Source organism: Chiloscyllium plagiosum, unplaced genomic scaffold (assembly GCF_037043375.1).
Source record: "Chiloscyllium plagiosum isolate Xiang-an unplaced genomic scaffold, Cpla_swu_hap1 HiC_scaffold_34, whole genome shotgun sequence".
Classification (NCBI taxonomy): Eukaryota; Metazoa; Chordata; class Chondrichthyes; order Orectolobiformes; family Hemiscylliidae; genus Chiloscyllium; species Chiloscyllium plagiosum.
Window position 1 is genome coordinate 18,776,092 of NW_028270172.1, and position 21,577 is coordinate 18,797,668.

A 21,577-nucleotide genomic window follows, 5' to 3' on the forward strand; every position below is an offset into this window, starting at 1 on the left:
AAACAAGATAATGCATAGCGTTGATCAGATTATACAGTTCAATTTGACCGAATATAGATTGTAGGAGATTAGATTAGATTAGTTGAGATTACTTACAGCGTGGAAACAGGCCCTTCGGCCCAACAAGTCCACACCGACCCTCTAAAGAACAATCCACCCAGACCCATTCCCCTACATTTACCCCTTCACCTAACACTACATGCAATTTAGCATGGCCAATTCACCCAACCTGCACATCTTTGGACTGAGGGAGGAAACCGGAGCACCCAAGGAAACCCACGCAGACACGGGGAGAATATGCAAACTCCGCACAGACAGTTGCCTGAGGCAGGAATTGAACCGGATCTCTGGCACTGTGAAGCAGCAGTGCTGAGCACTGTGATCGTGAACTAGGAGCCTCATTTGTGTTTTGGCCTTGAATTAATGAAAGCTATTCAAGAAGTGAACCCCTGCTGTGTTCACGCTGAACAGCTCCTTCAGGAATATTTCCTGAACTTTATGACACTGAACCACTGAGATGAGAAGACATTTCTTCACACAGAGAGTGGGTGAGCCTGTGGAAACCTCCAGTACAGAGACTGAGTTGGAAGATCAGCCATGATCATATTGAATGATGGAGAAAGCTCAAAGGGCAGAATAACTACTCCTGCTCCCATTTCTATGTTTCTGAGTTTCTATGACAGATAGCTTCCACATTTAAGAATTCCTTAGAGAAACCTGGCCTGGGTAAAGAAGCTAGACAACTATGAACCAGAGGCTTGGATTTTGCTGGAGCAACGTATCTCATTGCATGACCCTTACTTAGACTTGCCGCCTTATTTTTCAATTTGGAAATATTTGTCCTGTAAGCTGCTGGAAGTTAGAGCTGATAATGGCATGGCGAAGGCAGCAAGGCATCTGAGACCTTGACTCAATGGGCTCAACAATCTGTCTGCTAAAGCAGTGAGATTTAAAAAAAATGGGGAAAAAGGGTGCATCAGAGTCAAATCAGACACAGAAGAGCAAAGAGAAGGATAAAGATAGAAGTAAGTAAGAGAAAAATGAAAAGTAAGAAAAAAAACAAATTAAAAACTTCTTAAATGATTTACTATCTCTGGAACAAAACTGTACAGTTCCCTTAATAAAATGGAGGAATGTGACTGCTATTATAGGGCCATCTATACCTCCTCATTCAAAGGTAGTTACAATATTAAATACCGGCCCCGATCCTCTGGTGTGGGTTGAATGAATAATCAATACACAATCTCAGGAAACGGATGGAGAGATTGAGGGTGAGCTATTGTTTTCTTAGGGCTTAGGGTGGAGTGCACAAATCATTCATAATCTTGTAGTGATCCACAATTGCCAGTGTGTCTCTTCATTATCACAAGCGGCTCGACAATTTACGCACTAGAAATGGTGAACATATTCAATTCACCATTATTTCAACAGCAAAGTCACAGCTATTTCCTCCTTGGCATGCATAATTAAGGAATTACATTTGGTACCACAATCATCAAGTACATGCTGATTGTCAAACTAGAACTAGAATTGTGCTGATGATTTGGATCGATTGCATCTGGATTGATTGTTTATTAATTCATACATTTTCTAAAACTTGTTTTTCACAATGATGAGAATGCAACACTAGGAAAAAGACATCTCCTCTTTGTTATTTGAGGAGTAATTAATTCTTTGCACTTGTACTTATGGTTTTACCATTACTGGTGGGGATAATAAATCATCTCCCCATGTTTTTTCTTTACGGAAAAGCTCTTATACACTGACATAAATGCTTGATGCGTCTTAATGACTCATGACATATGGTGAGTGGTCAAGACATTACTGTTTCTTCCATCACTGCCTCTGTTACTTTTTTTCTGTTATTGAACATAATAATAGCTGTGTGATTAGCTGGAATTTACCCAATGGCTTTTGATTAATCCTTACCCTGTTTCCCTGCTTTTATGACCTAAAGGCTGAGTGGACTCTCTCCATTTCTTGGGGAAGATGACAATGAGACCCTCAATAACATTCTTGTTTGTAAATGGGACTTGGATGATGCAGAATTTGAAAATGTCTCTGAAGATGCCAAAGAATTCATATCAAAACTTCTTATCAAAGAAAAGGGGTATGTATTGCTGTCTCTACAGATAAAACCAAATAAAATGATCATATTTCACACAGCAGTTAACCACCATTGTTAATAATTTTTGACTGCTGTGGCCTTTTGAAATGATATTCTGCAATATATTTACATGTAAGTTAAATGCACTAGATTACTAACTTGAATACTAAAATAATGAATAATGACAGAAGCCCTAAGAAATCTTAAGGCGAGCCTAAAATGCATTTTAATATGGGGACTGAATGCAACAGGTTAACTAGAGAAATAAAATCAAAAGTCAAGAGAGGCAAGAATGGCTGGACAAATGAGAAATGAAAAAAGCAAAAGATTAAATTGAAACAAATGAAAGACAGATGCTGTGGCTGAGAACTACCTGAAGCTATAACTTTAAAATAGCTGCAGTGAAAGATCAAAATGGTCAGATCATTGAGGACACAAACATGCAACAAGCAAGTGGAGGAAGGAATGTTTTTATGATCTCTACAGTTTGTAGGATGTGGTGAATGAATATGTTCTGAAGAAGCTGCCTCAGAAATGCAGGGAAATTGATGCTGCTTTTCTGGAAAGAAAAAGGGAATCTTCTTTTGGTTTTTGATCCAGAACAAGGTCCCTAGTACTATTAACAAGGTCCCTGTTACTATTAACAAGGTCCCTAGTACTATCAACAAGGTCCCTGGTACTATTAACAAGGTCCCTAGTACTATTAACAAGGTCCCTGGTACTATTAACCTAACTACAGTTTTTTTTAATTGCATGCTTGACAGTAAGTTTGGACTCAGTATTCTTCTGCCTTTCAAAGATCAAGGGTCATTAAAATTTCACTGAAATTAAAAGCAAAAGGAATCATCTTATACTGAAACAAAATATTACTGGTTTTGGAATCTGAGAATTGTCTAATGTTCTAAATAACTAATTAAAATTATATGAAGCAAATAATCCTATTGCATCTTTTAGCTATTCCAGCTTCTGAGCCAGCATCTACTGTACATAAACTATTGTTGTTTTATTTTCCTTTAGCTGGAGGATAAGTGCAAATGAGGCCCTTAAACATCCCTGGTTGTCAGACTGCAACCTACACTACAAGCTCAGTTCCAAGGTCCCTGTCTTGTTTGTAATGATCATCGAAAATTGTACACCTTTTCGTTGGCTTTGTCATGCTGCCCTCACCCACATTCATTGAAGGTTGCATTGTGTACTTGATCATGAACATTTGTGCAAATACAGAAAATCTCTTATTTCTGTACCTCATGAATGTGGGCCTTGATACATAAGGAAATATGTTCAACTTTGTTTTGCTAATTAGCAAGGCCAAATTACTTTTGACACATGGGCCCTCTCTGTCTTGCATCACCTGCATGATGATCCGGCATGAGTGATGGCTGAGGATGTCGTTCATGAAGCCCATAAATAAAATAGCAAAAGAAGTCTAATATTACCGTCAAGGACCATTAGCTGCTTGATACCCGCATGCTATTCGACATGTTATAAATTGTACATTGTTGCTGCTGTTTTAATCTTTCAACAGAGCAGGTTTTACCCTGCTTCACATTACAGGTCATCCACATTGACAAAATTACAATGATCGTGGCTGACCTTTAAAATTATTGAATACTGTATGAGACGAAATAGCAACACACCTATGTTTTTTAAAAAAAGCTTTCACTTGAAATGCTTAACAAACGTGAAACATTTTAAACACAGGTGGTGTGTTTTCCTTCCAAATTTCCGATTTCCTTTTTAAATTCAGATTTTTTTTTTAAAATGTCCATCAAAATAAAGTTTCTTTAATGTTGTCCACAAACTGAACATCCTGTAAATCACTCAGAGATATGGGGTTTCTACCAGTTGTGGACAAGACTTTAATGAGCTGAAAGAGACATAGAGGCCCATTCATATCACGGCTGGCTGCACTTTTTCCACTATTGCTGTTTGCATAACATTGAAAATTTTATGAATGGGGTACATAGTACTACTTAAGTTGCCAATTTCTCCAGCTATATTCGACAGCCACTTACAGATTATCCTACATGGTCTGCAAGTTATGTATATTGAAATCAGAGTAGTCTTTACTGATTGACTACTTTTCAACTTTAGTTCCTTTCCTTGCCTGACTTGTTATGAATGTTAGCTTATGTTCGTTGCACACAACAGCATCCTGGCTAAGAACTAAAATGCATTCAGAGAAATAATAGCAGCAGTGAGTGAGATCTTAGTGCATTGCAATGTACTTTGTTAATAATCAACCAAACCACTAGGTGGAGTATCTCACCCATATCCTATAGCTAAAGAACAATCCAGTTGTTTGGCTCAGACCATCTTCCCAGTGGAATCTTAGGGCATCTGCGAATTAATCAGGCATTATTGAAGGGATTAATGTTTAACCCGCTCTTTTCCCAATCTTGATGTCACATCGGATCATGAGATGAGCTTACAAACTCACATTTGTTCCATCACTAAGACTGCCTACTTTAACCTTGTTAATATTGTCTGCCCTTACCCTATTTCAACCCATCTGCTATTGGATATTTTCTTTACACTTGTCTTAGCCAAAAGGTCGAGTGCCTTTGTTACCTGCATTCTAACCACCATAACCTTGAGGTCACCTGAAACTCGGCTGTCCATGTCTTAACTTACAGCATATCCCGTCCCTCTCTCATCCCCCTCAATGACCCACGCAGGTCCCTGTTCAAACAATGCCTTAATTTTAAAACTCTAACCCTCATTTTCAAATCCCTCAGTGGATCCAACTGTTCCTGCCTCTGGGATCCCTTCCACTCCCCCACACCTTTTGACCAACGTGGATGAAGAAAAATGGCCTTCTCTCACCACCTTCCACCACCCATTGTATTAAGGCATTGGAGTCAGATTGATGCCATTATTTTGGCACTTTGTAGGGCCTCATTAGGCCTAAGGGTGGACAGACTGTTGATGCCTTACCCATATCCATCCCCTGTATCTTTCCATTCCACTCAGAGGTGGATAGAAAAAGCATATTTTATGTCTCCTCCATCCCTGCCGGTCATGGGCTGGGAGGGAGACAGTAACATCCAGCCCTATGCTTTGAGGTACATTAGCTGCGAGAATCTAGACACAGAGGCTGGAATTTCATTCTGGGGGATGGGAATCGGGACTCAGAACCATTTCCTGGTCCTGAACGGAGCAGTCACTCTTTCACAGAGCCATCGCCTCAAATGATACAGAGGCCGGTTCTCTGTCTGACTGAGGGTGGAAGGTGGGCTTACAAGGCTGGAGCATAGGCCTTCCAGTTTGAGAGAAACAGCAAGCTGCAGTGAAATAACTGAGACAATGCCTCAGCGTGGTGGCACTCTCTCGTCAAAACTTACATTAAAAAGATGGAAGACATAGCCGTGTCATCACTGTGAGATGGGAGGGATGGTGTAGAATCCCTTATTCAGGCTCCACCTACACCAGGCGGGCAGGGAGGGCAATAGGCTGAGCCCTGGGCCTGCCACTGTGTACCCAATTATCCAACCCTCTGTCGCATTGGGGTACTGGAGGCCAGTCAACCTGCTTTTAATCATGGCATAACAAGACTTTTAATTAGGCTAATTGGCTACTTGCTTTGTGTGTGTGTGGGGTAATCCTGTCAGTCCTGAATTGTTCTCAGCAAAAATGGTAAACTCAGTTACACACTGACCAGCCACAGAATTTTGGAAACTCGTCTGACTGCTTCTTTGATATTGGCACTGCTTGACAATTCATCTCAAAGGCTGTAACCTTCACACTTTACAGAATATTTGTTTTGTGGGTATGAATTCAATTAAAAAGTTTAGAATTGCAACTCTAAAGATGACCATGAAACATCATCAACTATCAGGAAAATTCGGAAAAGAAATTGCTGGAAAAGCTCAGCAGGTATGGAGAGAAAGCAGAATTAATGTTTTGGGTGCGGTGACCCTTCATCAGAACAGAAAAGGAATCCAGAATGGATTCAGGAAAAGTCCTGCTGCTTCACTGATGTCCTTTAGGGAGGGAAACTGCTGTCAACTACCCAGGCTGGCCTACAAGTGACTGCAGCTCCACAGCATTGTGCTTGACTCTTAATTGCCGTCTGGGCAACAAATGCTAGTCCAGTCAGCAATGCCTTCATTCATAAATGAATTAAAGGAGATTCTATTGAATCTGCAAGGCATCAGTATATTCTTTCTAAGTTTTGTTTTGTTCTATCATGGGATGTGGGAGCCATCGGCAAGGTTAGTGTTTGTTACCATCCCTAATTGCCCTTGCGAAGGTGTTGCTGAGCTACCACTGGTCCATCTATTGTAGATGCACCACAATACTGTTATAATGTGAGTTCCAAGATTTTAACTCAACAACAGTGAAGGAACTGCAATACAGTTCCAAGTCAAGATGGTGTGTGGCTTAGATGGGAACTTGCAGGTGATGATCTTCCATTGCACCTGCTGCCCTTGTCCATCCAGGTGATAGAAGTTATGGGATCCAAAGGAAATGTTGAAGGAACCTTAGTGAGTTGTTGAGCATATCCTGTACATAGTACATTGTGCACAGTGGTGGAGGGAGTGAATGTTAAGAGTGGTGAGTGAGGTGTCAATCAAGCGGGCTTCTTGACTGTTGTTGGAGCTGTACTCATTCAGGAAAGTTGATGCCTGATTGTAGATGGTGGGCAGATTTTGGAGAGTCAGCAAGTTAGTTGCTCACGGCAGAATTTGCAGACTCTGATCCATAATGTTTATCTCACAATTCTTATTCAATTTATTGTCAGTGGTAATGTCTAGAATGTCGATAGTGAAGGATTCAGTGCTGGTAACCTCGAAAGGATATGGTTAGATTCTCTCTTGTTGAGAGGATAGCAATATGAACCTAGACTGCTAAGTTTATGTTATGATGCTGGATGAGGTTCTTAATTTCATGTTGTGATCTGGTTAAAGACCAGTATTTTTGAAGCTGACAAAAGGTGAAATCTAGGGGACTTACTAAGCGAGTAAAGCCACAAGATTCCAGTTTTGAACAGACAGCAAATCTACAGTACAACCTCAGAACAATACAGATACAACCTATATTTAATACCTAGGATTAGCATGTGGTAAACATGGCTAATATACCATGACCAAGCTTCCTATAGTGCCCATTAAGTAGCAAATGTGGTCAAGACAGATTCCATTCATTTCCCAGTAACTCTCTGCAGATGTCAATGACATGATGGCTGAACCACAGATTATCATTCTTTGTGATGTTTAAATGTCTGCCAAATAGCCTTGAAACTCCATCCTATGAGCTGTTCCATCATAGATTGCCTCAACATTACTCCTGTTCTACACAATCACCCTCCTGTTGTGTGTTCATTCTCCCTGGATGGCTAAGTACTGCAGTGCAGTTTTTGTCATGGATAAACTCCAGTTTTTTTGCCAACAAAACTGGTTCTCTTTTCCTGAGAACCAATCTTGCTCAATTGCATTATGTGGACACTTCTCATGGATTTTCATCTTCCCACTCCCAGCTGTACTGATCTATTAGTGACATCTGGCCACAATAACTTTCTAGGATCTTTTCTTATATCCTGACTACCACATATGCCTAATCACTCCTACAACTTTGCCTGAATTCTAACACCATAGAGAATTAACTCATTGTCACCTTCACAAAGCCTATTAACTCCCTTGTTGCTTCATTAAAAAATCAGCACTTCTATTGTGGGTTTACTCTCTGATCTCACAACTCACTGACTTTCAGTCTGTTCCAGTAATCTTTTGAACTGTTCTTCAGTGATCCTTGATCTGTCCAGACTGCCCTGTTGAACAGCTAGCTTTATTGAACAACTTGCAAGAATAACTTGCCCACCCCTACTGCTGGGCAGAATTGAATGCTGCCAGCCAGCAACTTGTAGAAGTGAGCGTGCACTGAACATTCTATTTTTCCCTGGTACAATACGTAAACTGGAAATACATTTCATCACAATGATCATTGCCAGGCACTTGTGAATATTTTTGGGACTCTATGGTTATATTTGGGGTGGCACGGTGGCTCAGTGGTTAGCACTGCTGCCTCACAGCACCAGGATCCCAGGTTTCAATTCCAGTCTCGGACAGCTGTCTGTGTGGAGTTTGCACGTTCTCCCTGTGTATGCGTTGTGGGTTTCCTCACACAATCCAAAGATGTGCAGGTCAGGTGAATTGGCAGTGCTAAATTGTCCATAGTGTTAGGTGCATTAGTCAGAGGGAAATGAGTCTGGGTGGGTTACTGTTCAGAGGGTCGGTGTGGACTGGTTGGGCCGAAGGGCCTGTTTCCACACTGTAGCAAATCTAAATATTATGAAGAGAGGTGATGTAAACTGGAATATGGAAGATTTAAGAGTAATTTATGAAGGTCTTGTGAAATTTTGAAAGAAATTGAAAGAATAAATAAAGTAAAATAAATTATTTTCCACTGCTGCAGGACAAGTACAAGTGGACACAAACTTAAAATCAGAGCCAGGCTATTAAGGAGAAAAGTTATGCAACTTTTATTCATAAGAAGGGGTGGTAGAAGTGTGGAACTCATTCCTCCAAAAAGCAGTAAAAGTAAAGGGGGTCAGTTGACTGGGTGGCTAGTTTGCAAAGTAAAGTAACACCAAAAGTATGAGTTCAATTCCCACACTAAGAACTCTCTTTCTCAATCTCCCTCCTTCCGGACGAATGGTGATCCTCAGGTTAAACCATCACTGGTTGTCTCTCTCTCATGAGAGTGTAGCAGTAGATGCAATTTTCACTCTAAGGTCAATAGATAGTCACTCGGCAAGCTGAATGGAGTTAGGAAACATATCGGACACAGTCAAGAGTGTGGTGCTGGAAAAGCACAGCAGGTCAGGCAGCATCCAAGGAGCAGGAGAATCGACGTTTCGGGCAAAAGCCTTTCATCGGGAATGAAGTGCTTATGCCTGAAATGTCGATTCTCCTGCTTCTCTGATGCTGCCTGACCTGCTGTGCTTTTCCAGCACCACACTCTCGGCTCTGATCTCCAGCATCTGCAGTCCTCACTTTCTATAACATCAGACACAATCTCATTCAACAGAAGGCTTGGCTAAATGATTTCTTCCTGTTTCTGCTAAAGTTCAGATGGGTAGATTTTGGATGGAGGATAGTCCTGTCATGCATTGGATGGAATCCTAGCCCCTGAATCATAAATTCTGTGTTTCTCCTCAATGGCCAGACAACTTAATAATCAAATAAAACAAAGAATTATGGTACTGGAAATCTGAAACATCAACTGAAATTGCTGGAGAAACTCAGCAGATCTGGCACCATCTGTGCAGAGAAAGCAGAGTTAACAATTTGAGTCCAGTGACTCATCAGAACTGATGATAGCTAGGAAAAGGTAGTATTTATGCTGAAGAGTGGGGGTAGGGAGCTGGGGAAAGGGGTGAGAGAATAGGTGGACATGGAGCTCAAAGAGAGATAGAGTGACAGTCAGGGAGACAAAGGGCTAGATGATAGTTTGCTCATGAGAAAGGAGAGCTGATAATGGGGACTATAAGAAGTTGAAAGTGGGTTAGCTATGCTGAAAGCAGCCCATGTTGTGAGAGGGCCTGGGCTATTGGGGTGGGTAAAGGACCTGGAAGAAGGTGTTCAGGCCCGAATATTGTTGAACTCGATACTGAGTCCTGAGGACTGTGGGGTCCCCAAGTGGAATATGAGATGCTGTTCTTTCAGTTTGCGCTGAGCCTCAGTGGAACTCTGCAGCAGGCCCAAGACAGAGATGTTTGCTACTGGTGTGTTGAAGTGGAAATCTGTGTCATTCTAATGGATGGAACGCAGCTATTCTACAAAGTGACCCAGTCTGCATTTTGTCTTCCCAATGTCGAGGAGACTACATTTGTGATTTGCAACTACAGTCCACTAGATTGAATGAAATGCAGGTTAATTATGAACCTTCAAATCCTCTCAAAGCACCTAAGGTAGGCATTTAGGGTGAGAGTGTCTTCTTCAGCCAGCATTTGCAAAAAGTCAATAACAAGCCAGTGCAGTACTTTGCCAAGCATTATTATGTCTCAATGTGGTGGTCTGTGGTTGCCAATGCCTGCATAGTGCATGGTACCTGGATAGAGAGGGGACGGTGGATGAAGAGTTGGCACAAGGGCCACTTATTGGACTCGATGTGCCATCTGCCCCCAAACCCACTGGTGGGGGAGGGTTAAATCAAGCCTGAAGCTGCTGATGACAAATTTGTGAAGGTGCAATCTAGTCTGCAGTATGTGATCCTGTTGCCTTAGAGTAGATTAGTCACTGTGGAGAATTCTGAAAACAAACCTGTTAATCCAGTCATATAAAATATTCAATTTTGCTGACAAGGTTTAACTTAGTTTGTTTTCCTTTGCATTGACCTTAGTTGACCTCTCTCTTTTCTGTTTGTCATTTTTGTGCTGTCATGTTTATTTCTGGAATATTTTCTTTTTATTTTATATTTGTTGTTTTGGAAATAGCAAAACAAAGTACAATATTGGCTATAGCCAACCCTTGTTAGTTGCACTGGTCAGTGGAGGACTGAGGGTTCAGTTTGCAAGAATATCACTATGAATAGTTCAGCCTTGTTCTATGATATTCACTTGGCTTGTGTCACTTGCTTTCCCTTCTGATGCTTCTCTTGCATTCTCTCTCACTGTCTTATTATGGTATCTCAATGTCTCTCACTCTCTAAGTTAGACTCATGCACTCTCACTCTGTCACCTCTCTCTCATTTTCTTGCTCTCCGTCATGCTCTCTCATTCTCTTATTCTCACTGTCACTGTCTGTCCTGTGTTACACTCTGTCACCCTCACTCTCGTACTCTGACTCTCACTCTTTCTCTCACCCTCACACTCTCTCTGTCTGTTACATTCTCTCATTCTCTGTCCCCTCTCTCTCATGTCTATTCCCTCACTCATACACTATCACTCTTAGACCATAAGGTCCAGAGATTAGGCCATTCAGCCCATCAAGTCTGCTCCACCATTCAGTCATGAGCTGGAAGAACTCAGCAAGCCAGGCAGCATCAGGAGGTGGAGAAGACAGCGTTTCTGGTGTAACCCATCTTCAGGATGGGGGTAGGTGTGGGAGGAGCTGCAGATAAAGGGGCTGGCGGGGGCAGGGAGGTGAAGTGGGGATAGGTGAAGACAGGCAGAGGGTATCAGCTGGTTGGTCAATGGGAGGAATGAATCTGGTAGGTGTCAGGGAGCAGTAGCAGGGAGGAGGAGGGGATGGGAAGGGAGTTGGGGGAAGGGAAGGAAGGTTATTTGAAACTGGAGAACTCAGTGCAGGCTGCCGAGGTAGAAGATGAGGTGTCGGTCCTCCAACTTGCAGTTTGGTTCATTGTGGCAATGGAGGAGGCCAAGGATGATCATGTCAGAAAGGGAGTGGGGAGGGGAATTAAAATGGGTGGTGACTGGGAGGTCTGGTCGGTCTCTGTAGGCCTGGCTATGATGCTCAGCGAACCGTTCCTGAAGTTTACATTTGGTCTCCCCAATGCTGAGAAGACCACATCGGGAACACCTGATGCAGTAAACTAGGTTGGAAGAGAGGCAGGTGAACCTCTGTCTCACCTGGAAGGACTGTTTGGGGCCCTGGATGAAGGTGAGGGGACTGGTGTACCGGCAGGTTTTGCATCTTTTCCAATTGCAGGGGAAGGTACCTGGGGGTTCCGAGGGGTTCGGTGGGGAGAGTGGCACAAACCAAGAACTGTCAAAGGGAAGGCAGAGAGGGGTGGGAAGGGGAAGATGTTCTTGGTGGTGGGGTCTAGTTGGAGGTGGCAGAAGTGTTTAAGGATGATCCGTTGGATGTGGAGACTGGTGGGATGATAGGTGAGGATGTGGGGGGCCCTATCTTTATTGCGTTTGAAGGGGAGGGGTTTAGAGCAGTGGAACGGGGAATGGATCTGGTGCAGTGGAGGGCTGTATGGATGACAGAGGGAGGAAAAGCACATTGTTTTTCTGCTCTAAACCTTGACTGCTCTAAATCCCACCCTCCCAAGCATAATAAAGACAGGGTCCTTCTTGTCCTCACCAACCACCCCAACAGTTTCCACATCCAATGCATCATCCTTAAACATTCCTGCCAACTCCAACTAGACCCTACCACCAAGAACATCTTGCTCTCCCCACCCCCTCTGCCTTCTGCAAGTACTATGCCCTTCGACAGTCCTTGGTCAGTCACCACCCATTTCAATTCCCCTAACCACTCCCTTTCCGATATGACCATCCTTGGCCTCCTCCATTGCCGCGGCAAACCACAGTGTCCATTGGAGGATCAACACCTCATCTTTTGCCTGGGCAGCCTAAAGTCCAGAGGAAAAAGTGAGGACTGCAGATGCTGGAGATCAGAGCTTCCTGAAGAAGGGCTTATGCCCGAAACGTCGATTCTCCTGTTCCTTTGATGCTGCATGACCTGCTGCGCTTTTCCAGCAACACATTTTTAAGCGCTAAAGTCCAGAGGACTCAACATTGAGTTTCAAATACCCTCCCTTTCCTTCCCCCGACTCCCTTCCCAGCCCCATTCCCCTCTCTTCCATTGTTCCCTGCCACCATCTGGATTCATTCTTCCCACCTATCCCCACCTCACCACCCTGCCATGCTACCCCTTTATCTGCAGCTCCCCCCATATCCACCCCCAGTCCTGAAGAAGTGTTACACCCGAAATATCAACTTAAAGTCATAGAGTCATAGAGATGTACAGCATGGAAATAGACCCTTCGGTCCAACCAGTCCACGCCGACCAGATATCCCAACCCAATCTAGTCCCACCTGCCAGCACCTGGCCCATATCCGTCCAAACCCTTTCTATTCATATACCCATCCAAATGCCTCTTAAATGTTGCAATTGTGCCAGCCTCCACCACATCCACTGGCAGCTCTTTCCATACACGTACCACCCTCTGCCTGAAAAAGTTGCCCCTTAGGTCCCTTTTATATCTTTCCCCTCTCATCCTAAACGTATGCCCTCTAGTTCTGGACTCCCCAATCCAAGGGAAAAGACTTTGTCTATTTATCCTATCCACGGCCCTCATAATTTTGTAAACCTCTATAAGGTCACCCCTCAGTCTCCGACGCTCCAGGGAAAACAGCCCCAGCCTGTTCAGCCTCTCCACGTAGCTCAGATCCTCCAACCCTAGCAACATCCTTGTAAATCTTTTCTGAACCCTTTCAAATTTCACAACATCTTTCTGATAGGAAGGAGACCAGAATTGCATGCAATATTCTCTCCACTTCCTGATGCTGTCTGGCTTGCTGAGTTCTTCCAGCCTCCTGTCTGTCTATTTTGGATTCCAGCATCTGCAGGTTTTTTGTCTCCCGCCATTCAGTCATGGCTGATAAGTTTCTCAACCCCATTCTCCCGCTTTCGCCCAATAACCCTTGATCCCCTTGACAACCAAGAATCCGCCTATCTCCATCTTAAATAAACTCAATGACCTGCAGCTTTCTGTGGCAATGAATTCCAGAGATTCACCACTCTCTAGCTGAAGAAGTTCCTCCTTATCCCTGTTCTAAAAGTTTGTTCATGAACGGGAATACTCCTGGTCACGTCCAATCCTGTGGATGGGATCCAACCAACTGTGTGCCTCTTCGTTCTCAAATTTGCAGAGCAGACGCCAACTTCTTGTTGAAGTTTCATCAAATTCACCTTTCTGCCTGAGCACGCTCATCTCTTCCAGTGAAGCTACTAGCCATCTCACATTGTCCTCTGATTGGCACTCCCACCTCTGGAACCCGTCCTCCATCATATATATTTCAGCAAACCTGAAGGCAGCCTCCCGTAACGCTCTTGAAGTGATGTGCAACAGGAGCAAGGGTGCTGTGAGAAAAGTCTTTTTCACTTAGCGAGTAGTTTGAGTATGGAATGCGCTGCCTAAAAATTAGGCAGAGGAGATCCAATTGAGGCATTTAAGAGCACATTGGATGATAATTTGGATAGAAATTGCATGGAAATATATGTGGAAAAGGCAGGAGATTGGCACTAGGTAATACAGCTGGAGCAAGCAAAATGGGACAAATGGCCTCATTCCACACTGTAACATTTCCATGATCCTGTAATCTTGGAGCGGGGACAAAGAGCCAAATTACCTAACCTTGCTCCTCACTTTCTTCCTGAGAAACACTCCCAGTATACAAGCTCAGGGGTCTTGGATTATGATTCAACCTGTAAAATTATTGCCTAGGATTCTATCATTCTCAAAATACTCAGTAAATGGCTTTGAAAACTGATTTTTGCTGCATAAGAAACAGTTCCAACTTTATCATCTCAATCGGATTATAGACCCATTGAGCTGGTCCTTGACCCTCAGCTGTAATGTCACTAGCGCAACGGAAACCCAGTTTATCAACATTTACCTTCTATTGTGCTTGTGATGGCAAAGTGGGGAACACGCCAAGGATATCATAAATGTGCAAATGATGATTGTCAAGTAAAGACCCTCTAATTTATTCAGGCAACTCCCTACAATTGTGATGCTTCTTGCCATGGCACGTTCCTGGCTGTATGTAGACTTTACTGAGATTATTTTGGCTTAAAGTGTGAATATTAGAAAAGCGTTTGCTTTAGCTACTGACACATATCAGGTGCCTTCCTCTGGACACAGCTACAGGCACCCGCATGTACTCAATGCACGCAGTGTTCTTGTGCTTTAATTCAATTGCCTAATTAAAACTCTGAAAAAGCATCACTATGATCTGATGCATGAGTATTTGTTCATGTGTGTGTTTGTGCATGAGTTTGTTACTTCTATTATTGTCACAAGTGAAGGCCTTTAAATGCCACAATTCTTCTGCAATTGCACCAGTATTTTCTCAAAGCTGCCAATATACAGAAACATCATAACTCTTTGCCTTTCTCTTGCAGTGCAAGAATAAGTGCCACCCAGTGCCTCAAACAGCCCTGGCTAAATAACATAGCAGAGAAAGCTAAACAATGTAAGGTTCATCTTAAGTCCCAGATCCTTCTTCAGAAATACATGGTGCGACGGCTGTGGAAGGTACAACAATAGCTTACAACGGAATTTGATGAAGCATTTTCCATTTTTGTGTTTCCCTTCGTCAAACCAGAGTATGGAGCTGAAGTATGGCCCATTTTTTTTAAAAATGCAATGAAATTGTTGGAAGCCAAGGTTGAAATGCAATGTACAGTGTAACCATTTGGTTCAGGGGCTGCTCTGTAATGTGCAGCATTTCTGGTATAGCTTTGTTCAGAAAATGTATTTGAATTCCTGTGAGGGCAAAGCACAGAAATCATAATGAAGGATGTTTGTACTGACTATCCAGCTCCTCTCCACTTGCCATAAAAATGTTCATAATATACTTCCACAGTCAGGAGCTCAGCTATTTCCTACTTCATACAATTAACATGGCCTTGCAGTACCATAGTGCAGGAACATACACCACCACCAAAGGCAGGAAGTAGTTCCAGCACCAGGATAGGCTTCTGGCAAACGAAAGTCTCTAAAAGCTTAAACATTATCCCTGGGAAAGAGGAGGGTTTGAACTGAATCAAAGATGTCTGCAGTTTGCCCTTGGGACTGTCACAAGGTCCTGGCAAATAAACCAAGAATCTGCTGCAATTCCCTCTCTGATGCAATGCCAAGGAAAATTGAGACCAATATTAGAGATCTCTCACTCGTTTTCAGACATTTGTGTTTCGGAATTGAGCTTTCTATAGGGACAAAAGTCAGAAACATTGGCATCCTTATCATTTACTGGACTCTTATAAATTGCTCACCTTAAAAAAGTAAATGGCAATTATGTGGGCACCTGACCCCAAGATTCACAGCTATTTTACAGTCAGTGCAGTACTTTTAAAGTGTAGTCACTGTTATAATTAGGAAATGTGACAGCCAATTTGCACATAGCAAACTCCCATAAGAGCAATGTGATAATGACCAAATAATGTTTTCTTTCAATATTAATTAGAAGCTAGATGTTGCTAAAAATATTAAGGATAACTCCTCTGCCTTTCCTCCAAATAGTCCTTCAGGATCTTCTATGTACATCTGACTGAACCTCAGTTTAATGTCTGCATCCAAAGGACAGTACCTCTGGCAGTGCAGCATTCTGTCAGTGCTGTTGTTTTCTGCCAATGAGATGCAGACCTGCCTAACCTGATTGACACCACATTGACATGGTCTCTTCCTGACCCTCTGTCTTGCTGTTAACCCTTCGATTCGGAGCCTCTCTCAGTCCTGCTTCTCCCACATGCTATGAGCGAATGCTCTGGAGATGCATGGAGTGAGACAGGAGGAGCAGATTGTGGAAACTGCCTCTCGCTGTACAAACTCCAAAACCCTCACGCACTGCGAAAGTTCAGGAGGGAGAAGGAGAGGCTGTGAGTCAAAGGGACAGCATCAAGGGGGTGCGTTAGTAAACAGGTGAAGCGGTGAACTGGAGCGTCAACGGACGGAAAAGTCCATAATGAACGTGAGGATCAGAGAGTAGAATATGTGACAAATAGAAAGGTCAGGAAAGAGGATTGGCAAGTGGCACTTTTATATCACCAGTTTAATTTTACATTTTAAAATTTGTTTCATTTTAAAAGTTATTTCACAGGATCAGAGAAGTTTTACCGGACAGAGGGAGTTCATTCAGCCCATCATGTCTGCGGCAGCTCATTGATTTAGTGTCATTACCTAGTGTCAATCTCCAGCTTTTTCTCCATGCCCTTGCACGTTATTTTTATCCCAATAATCATCTAATCATCAGTGAACCTCCGTCCACTAGGTTTCCAGACAGTGCATTCCAGGCTCTAGTTAGATTAGATTAGATTACTTACAGTGTGGAAACAGGCCCTTCCGCCCAACAAGTCCACACCGCTCCGCCGAAGCGCAACCCACCCATACCCCTACATCTACCCCTTACCTAACACTACTGGTAATTTAGCATGGCCAATTCACCTGACCTGCACATCTTTGGACTGTGGGAGGAAACCGGAGCACCCGGAGGAAACCCACGCAGACACGGGGAGAATGTGCAAACTCCACACAGTCAGTCGCCTGAGGCAGGAATTGAACCCGGGTCTCTGGCGCTGTGAGGCAGCAGTGCTAACCACTGTGCCACCGTGCCGCCCGTTACTAACTGAGTGAAAAAGTTTATCATCACTTCACTGGATTTGGTACTGTAAAGTATTTCACTTTAAAGGGAATAATTCTTGCATTCATTTTCAGATGACTGGTGTCCTATAGAACTTTACAGCTTTTACTTAGGTATTAAAGAACACGTTTGATCTGTTTAAAGTCACTTCACTTCAAGTCATGATTTTTGAGAATACAACTGCATCTTCAACTGAGAGTTCACAGTCCTTTTCCAAATAAAATGGCGGAAATATTATGTTCCAATAGTTCACCTAAATAATTTTAATACTGAAATCTGAACATGTGGGGAAAGAAGCACATGCTAGCCTCAAAACCATGGGCCATACTTCAATCTGCATTACAATCTGGTTCTTGCATTCTTCATATTAATAATTTATACTTTTAACCTTCAAGCCTCGCACCAATAGTAACAGAATTGGAACATGAATGCGTAACTCTACTAGATTTTATGTCTTCTAGGAACTTTCTTGTATTACTGCATTTGGTAAGCTTCTTCATGAATGTTGGTTGGATTTTGATACTGAGCATAAAATGTATATCTGTTGTTAACGTGCATTGTTGATTAACTTTTATTTCTCTGTACCCCCAACCCCACACCCCCACCATCTGCACCATCTTCCTATGAATTACTGACATTTATCCATTTGTTTTTGTCATCTTCCATTACCTCTGTCTGTCCTGTGCTGCCTCTACACATTCCGTATAAGCCAACTCCATAATTTTTGCCGTCCATTTTTTTCTCTGATTCCCTGTCTTACATTTTTCATTGATCTTCCTCTCCGGTTACTGTCTCTACCACTTGTCTTAATGTGTGACCAAAGTATTTTATCTTTTGCTGTTTGAGGATAAGCACCAATTTCCTCTTTTCTCCAGCCATTTCCAGCAGTTTCACATTAGTTATTTTATCTGCGTGAGGTATGCGGAACTACCAAGTGGCTGAATCTCCAGCTAATCAATACTGAAGGCAACAAATGCTAGAGATCACAGCGGGTCAGACAGCATCCATGGAGAGAGAGAGAGACTAACGTTACAAGTGTAGATGACTCTTCATCAGAGCTGCAGTAAAGTGTGGAGAGGACAGCATTTATATTATACTTTTCGAGGGGGGGCACTGGGGGTAGTTTCAATCATTTAAGCTATACTATCCAGACCTTCTCTTCACCGGCACCCTACACCCACCACCCCAGTGCCCCCCCCCCCCCCCCCCCACCCCGTACAAAAGCATAAATGCTGACCTCTCCTCTCCACACTTCAGCTCTGATAAAGAGTCATCTCGATTCGAAACATTACCTTGCTGTCTCTCCATGGATGCTGTTGACCCACTGTGATCTCCAGGATTTATTGTGTTCAGTACAGATTCCAGCATCTGCATTAATTTGTTTCTCCAGCTAATCAGTAGCCTTTTTGTTTGTTGTGATGTCTCCTAAGGCCTAAAACATGGATGACAAGATATATCATTTCACCATTACTTCCCGAAGTTTCAGGTTCAGTTTATCTTACCTTCTCATGTCTTTCATTCAATCAAAGCTGCTCTTGGATATTTCAATTCTCCTTTGGATCTCAGAATCCACTGCTTCCTATCATGTTTTTTCTGTATCCAGGGGCATGATGGACATCTGGGTTATTGCATATCAATTTCCACACTCTCTCTTTTATTGGCAGGTTGATGTGTATTTCTTTTTGCTAGATCGGTATCTGCCAATCTTCAACCTGTGGAAAGCTTTATTCAGCACTTCAATGGAAGCTAAGTCTAGAACTAGCAAAAGTAAAGGCAACTAAAAACATATGGTGAAATTAGAATTAAAACTCAATTCAAACTATTTCCACCTTTATTCTACCATTCAAATCTGACGAGTCTTACAATGAATACAAGAAATTGTCAGATCACCTTAGTGGCTTGACTATAATGGAAGGATTGCTTTCATCGTTGAACATTAAGAATCACTATTGACATCCCAAATCTTCCCAGGTTGCTTGTAAAATATACACTTTCAAAGTTATCTTTTTAACATTCTTAGAGACTAAAATTGACTGATTTCAAAATTGGCAAATAAATGCTTAAATCATTTGAAGTACCACCCCTGTGCATTATTTTCATAGAAGCATGGACCCATTTGAAACAGAAGCCACAAGCTGCCATATTGAAAGTTGAAGCAGCCAAATGAAGGCAAAGTCTATTGAAGTTGCTGATTATAACAGTTTACTTTTTTAACAAAGTTCATTTGAAAGCTTCATTAAGGAAGACCAAAGCAGAAATGAATCAGACTAACAGGTTACATTGTGGCTTCCAGCCCCATTAAGCAACTTACAACTCACAAGAAAAAGTAAAGAATATTTATAAACACCCCCCCCCCCCCCCATCCCCACAAAATACAATGACAAATAACAAGCATGTAGCAGGTTACAATAGAGGAAAGAAGATTGAATTGCCATTCCTTTATCTCATCCTGCAAGGTGCACTCCAGTTGAAATTAATACTTAATTGTATATTTTAATGAATATTAATGCTTGCAAAACTATTCAAAGCAGTAATGTCATATTTTTAGTATTAATATTTGATGATGTGTTTAATTTTGCAAAAACGTTTTGCCTGTGACATTTTTGCATCAAAAATGAGACATAGATTGAAAAGAGTAATCTCATTTTATTCTTATAGAAGAACTATTATGCAGTAACTGCTGCAAACCGATTGAAGAAACGCAGTTCTGGGACATTGGCCTCCATTGAAGTTTGAGCATCTGGTGTTTGGATCTATGACCAAGTGCACTTTTCTCTGTAGGACAGTAGCACACAGGACTTGTATCACCTTCTTGCCGAAATGCCTTCGTTTACTCTTCTACTCTAACATAATCTGGTTCAGGTTTAGGAATCTATGTTTAGGCAACAAAATCATGTATGGGTGTCATTGGGATTTAATTATCTTTCTAAGAAAGGAGTGGCGTTTTGGTGTGATTGTAGTTATCTTAATAATGTTCTTGTTATTTATATAAGTTTTATGGCCAGTGTTTTTGAAGCTAAGCTGCATTTTTATATATAAAGATTAGTTATCATCATTTTAAGGCATCATCAAATTAAGCACAAGGAATTCCTCAAATTCAAAGGATCCCTGTATTAAGGTTTCCTCTCCTTCAGGGAGATGGTGGTACTGTCACTAGACCAACAAGCCAGAGGACATTGTTTTATATCCCGAACAGAGCAACTGGTGAAACGTGAAAAAAAAACAGGGGCAGGTCATTCATCCCTTCAAGTCTCCTACGCCATTCAGTATGACCGTAATTGATCATCCAACTCAGTAGCTATAGAGGTTAAATTCTATGAATAAATCTGAAATATAAAGTGAGTCTAGGTAATAGTGACCATTGTTGAATATAGTAAAAACTAATGACCGATAGGAGAGGAAATCCAACCTTTCTGGCTCAGCCTTCATGTAACTCCAAACTGAGAACAATATCAACCTCCCTCTGCAATGACCTAGCAAGCAACTCAGTTTCAAGGGCACGTGGGATGGGCAATGGCCTTGCCAGTGATGCTGTCATCCCGTGAAAGAATACAAGATAAACATCAGTCTGGAGAAGCTGTGAATTGGTCGTTTCCTAAACCTTTTATCCCCTTAATCCTCGACAGGTCTGGAAAACCTTATTGTTAGAGATACTTCTTAAAAGATGTTTTCAAAGCCCCAGTTAGTTGATGAAATGGTAATTGTGTGCCTTGGAAAGAAGCCTCTGCCTGCAGTTGACAGCAATAGGACTGAGCCACTGCCACCCTCTTGTGGCATTTCCTAATTTATCCTTTTCTACCATTTTACTGTCTCAGTATATTAAAATTTTATGGGCTCTTGGTTTCATTAGCAAGGAGTTGAATAGAACCTTTGTGAATTTTTGAAGTAAGGTTGTTTAATGTTGCAGTGTCGCTGTTTTGCCCCAGTTTTACTGAACACTGCATGAACATAGGCACTCAATTAGTCCACGGTTTTTTCTGAGAGAAAGACCCCATTAAAGAAGTTGAGCTCCCAACAGGTCCTGCCTGTCACTTTTGGTATTTTGAACAAAATTTCAACAAAGAAAGACATATTAAGGACTGGCTGCCCAGCAAATGCAATTCTGGGGAAAGACTCATAATATTTTTATATATCAGCCCTTGGAAGTCTCATTGGCAGTTAAGCTGTGTCTAAATACATGGAAATCTGTTTTCCCTCCCACCCCAATGCAAATGGGCATTAACAAGAAAACTCTACTCTGGAGTCCATTTACTGGATATCAGGAAGATCAAGCTGTGCGCGCACCAGACACTTTTGACCTGTCTCTCTGTCCATTTCTAATCAATGGGTGAAACATTGTGTACTTTATCTCTGCAAAAACAGTAGTTGTTCAAATTATACTGTTTTCAATGATGCCTTAAAGTAATTTTGGT

At 42.1% G+C, this 21,577-nt stretch overlaps 1 protein-coding gene across 8 annotated transcripts in view; it reads left to right on the plus strand.

The window, feature by feature from the left end:
* Positions 1–21,285, plus strand: part of LOC122564466 (uncharacterized) — a 188,334-nt gene extending 167,049 nt beyond the window's left edge. For 4 of the 8 annotated variants that reach the window (XM_043719397.2, XM_043719398.2, XM_087978535.1 and 1 more), the window contains 3 exons: positions 1,958–2,110; positions 14,929–15,061; positions 19,824–21,285. In XM_043719397.2, coding sequence (XP_043575332.2) covers positions 1,958–2,110; positions 14,929–15,061; positions 19,824–19,901 — 364 coding nt within the window. In that variant the 3' untranslated portion in view covers positions 19,902–21,285. Of the gene's footprint in view, positions 1–1,957; positions 2,111–3,124; positions 3,204–14,928; positions 15,062–19,823 lie in introns of all 8 variants that reach the window. The other 4 variants (XR_015752832.1, XM_043719395.2, XM_043719396.2 and 1 more) reach the window with 4 other exon arrangements.
* The last annotated feature ends 292 nt before the right edge of the window (positions 21,286–21,577 follow it).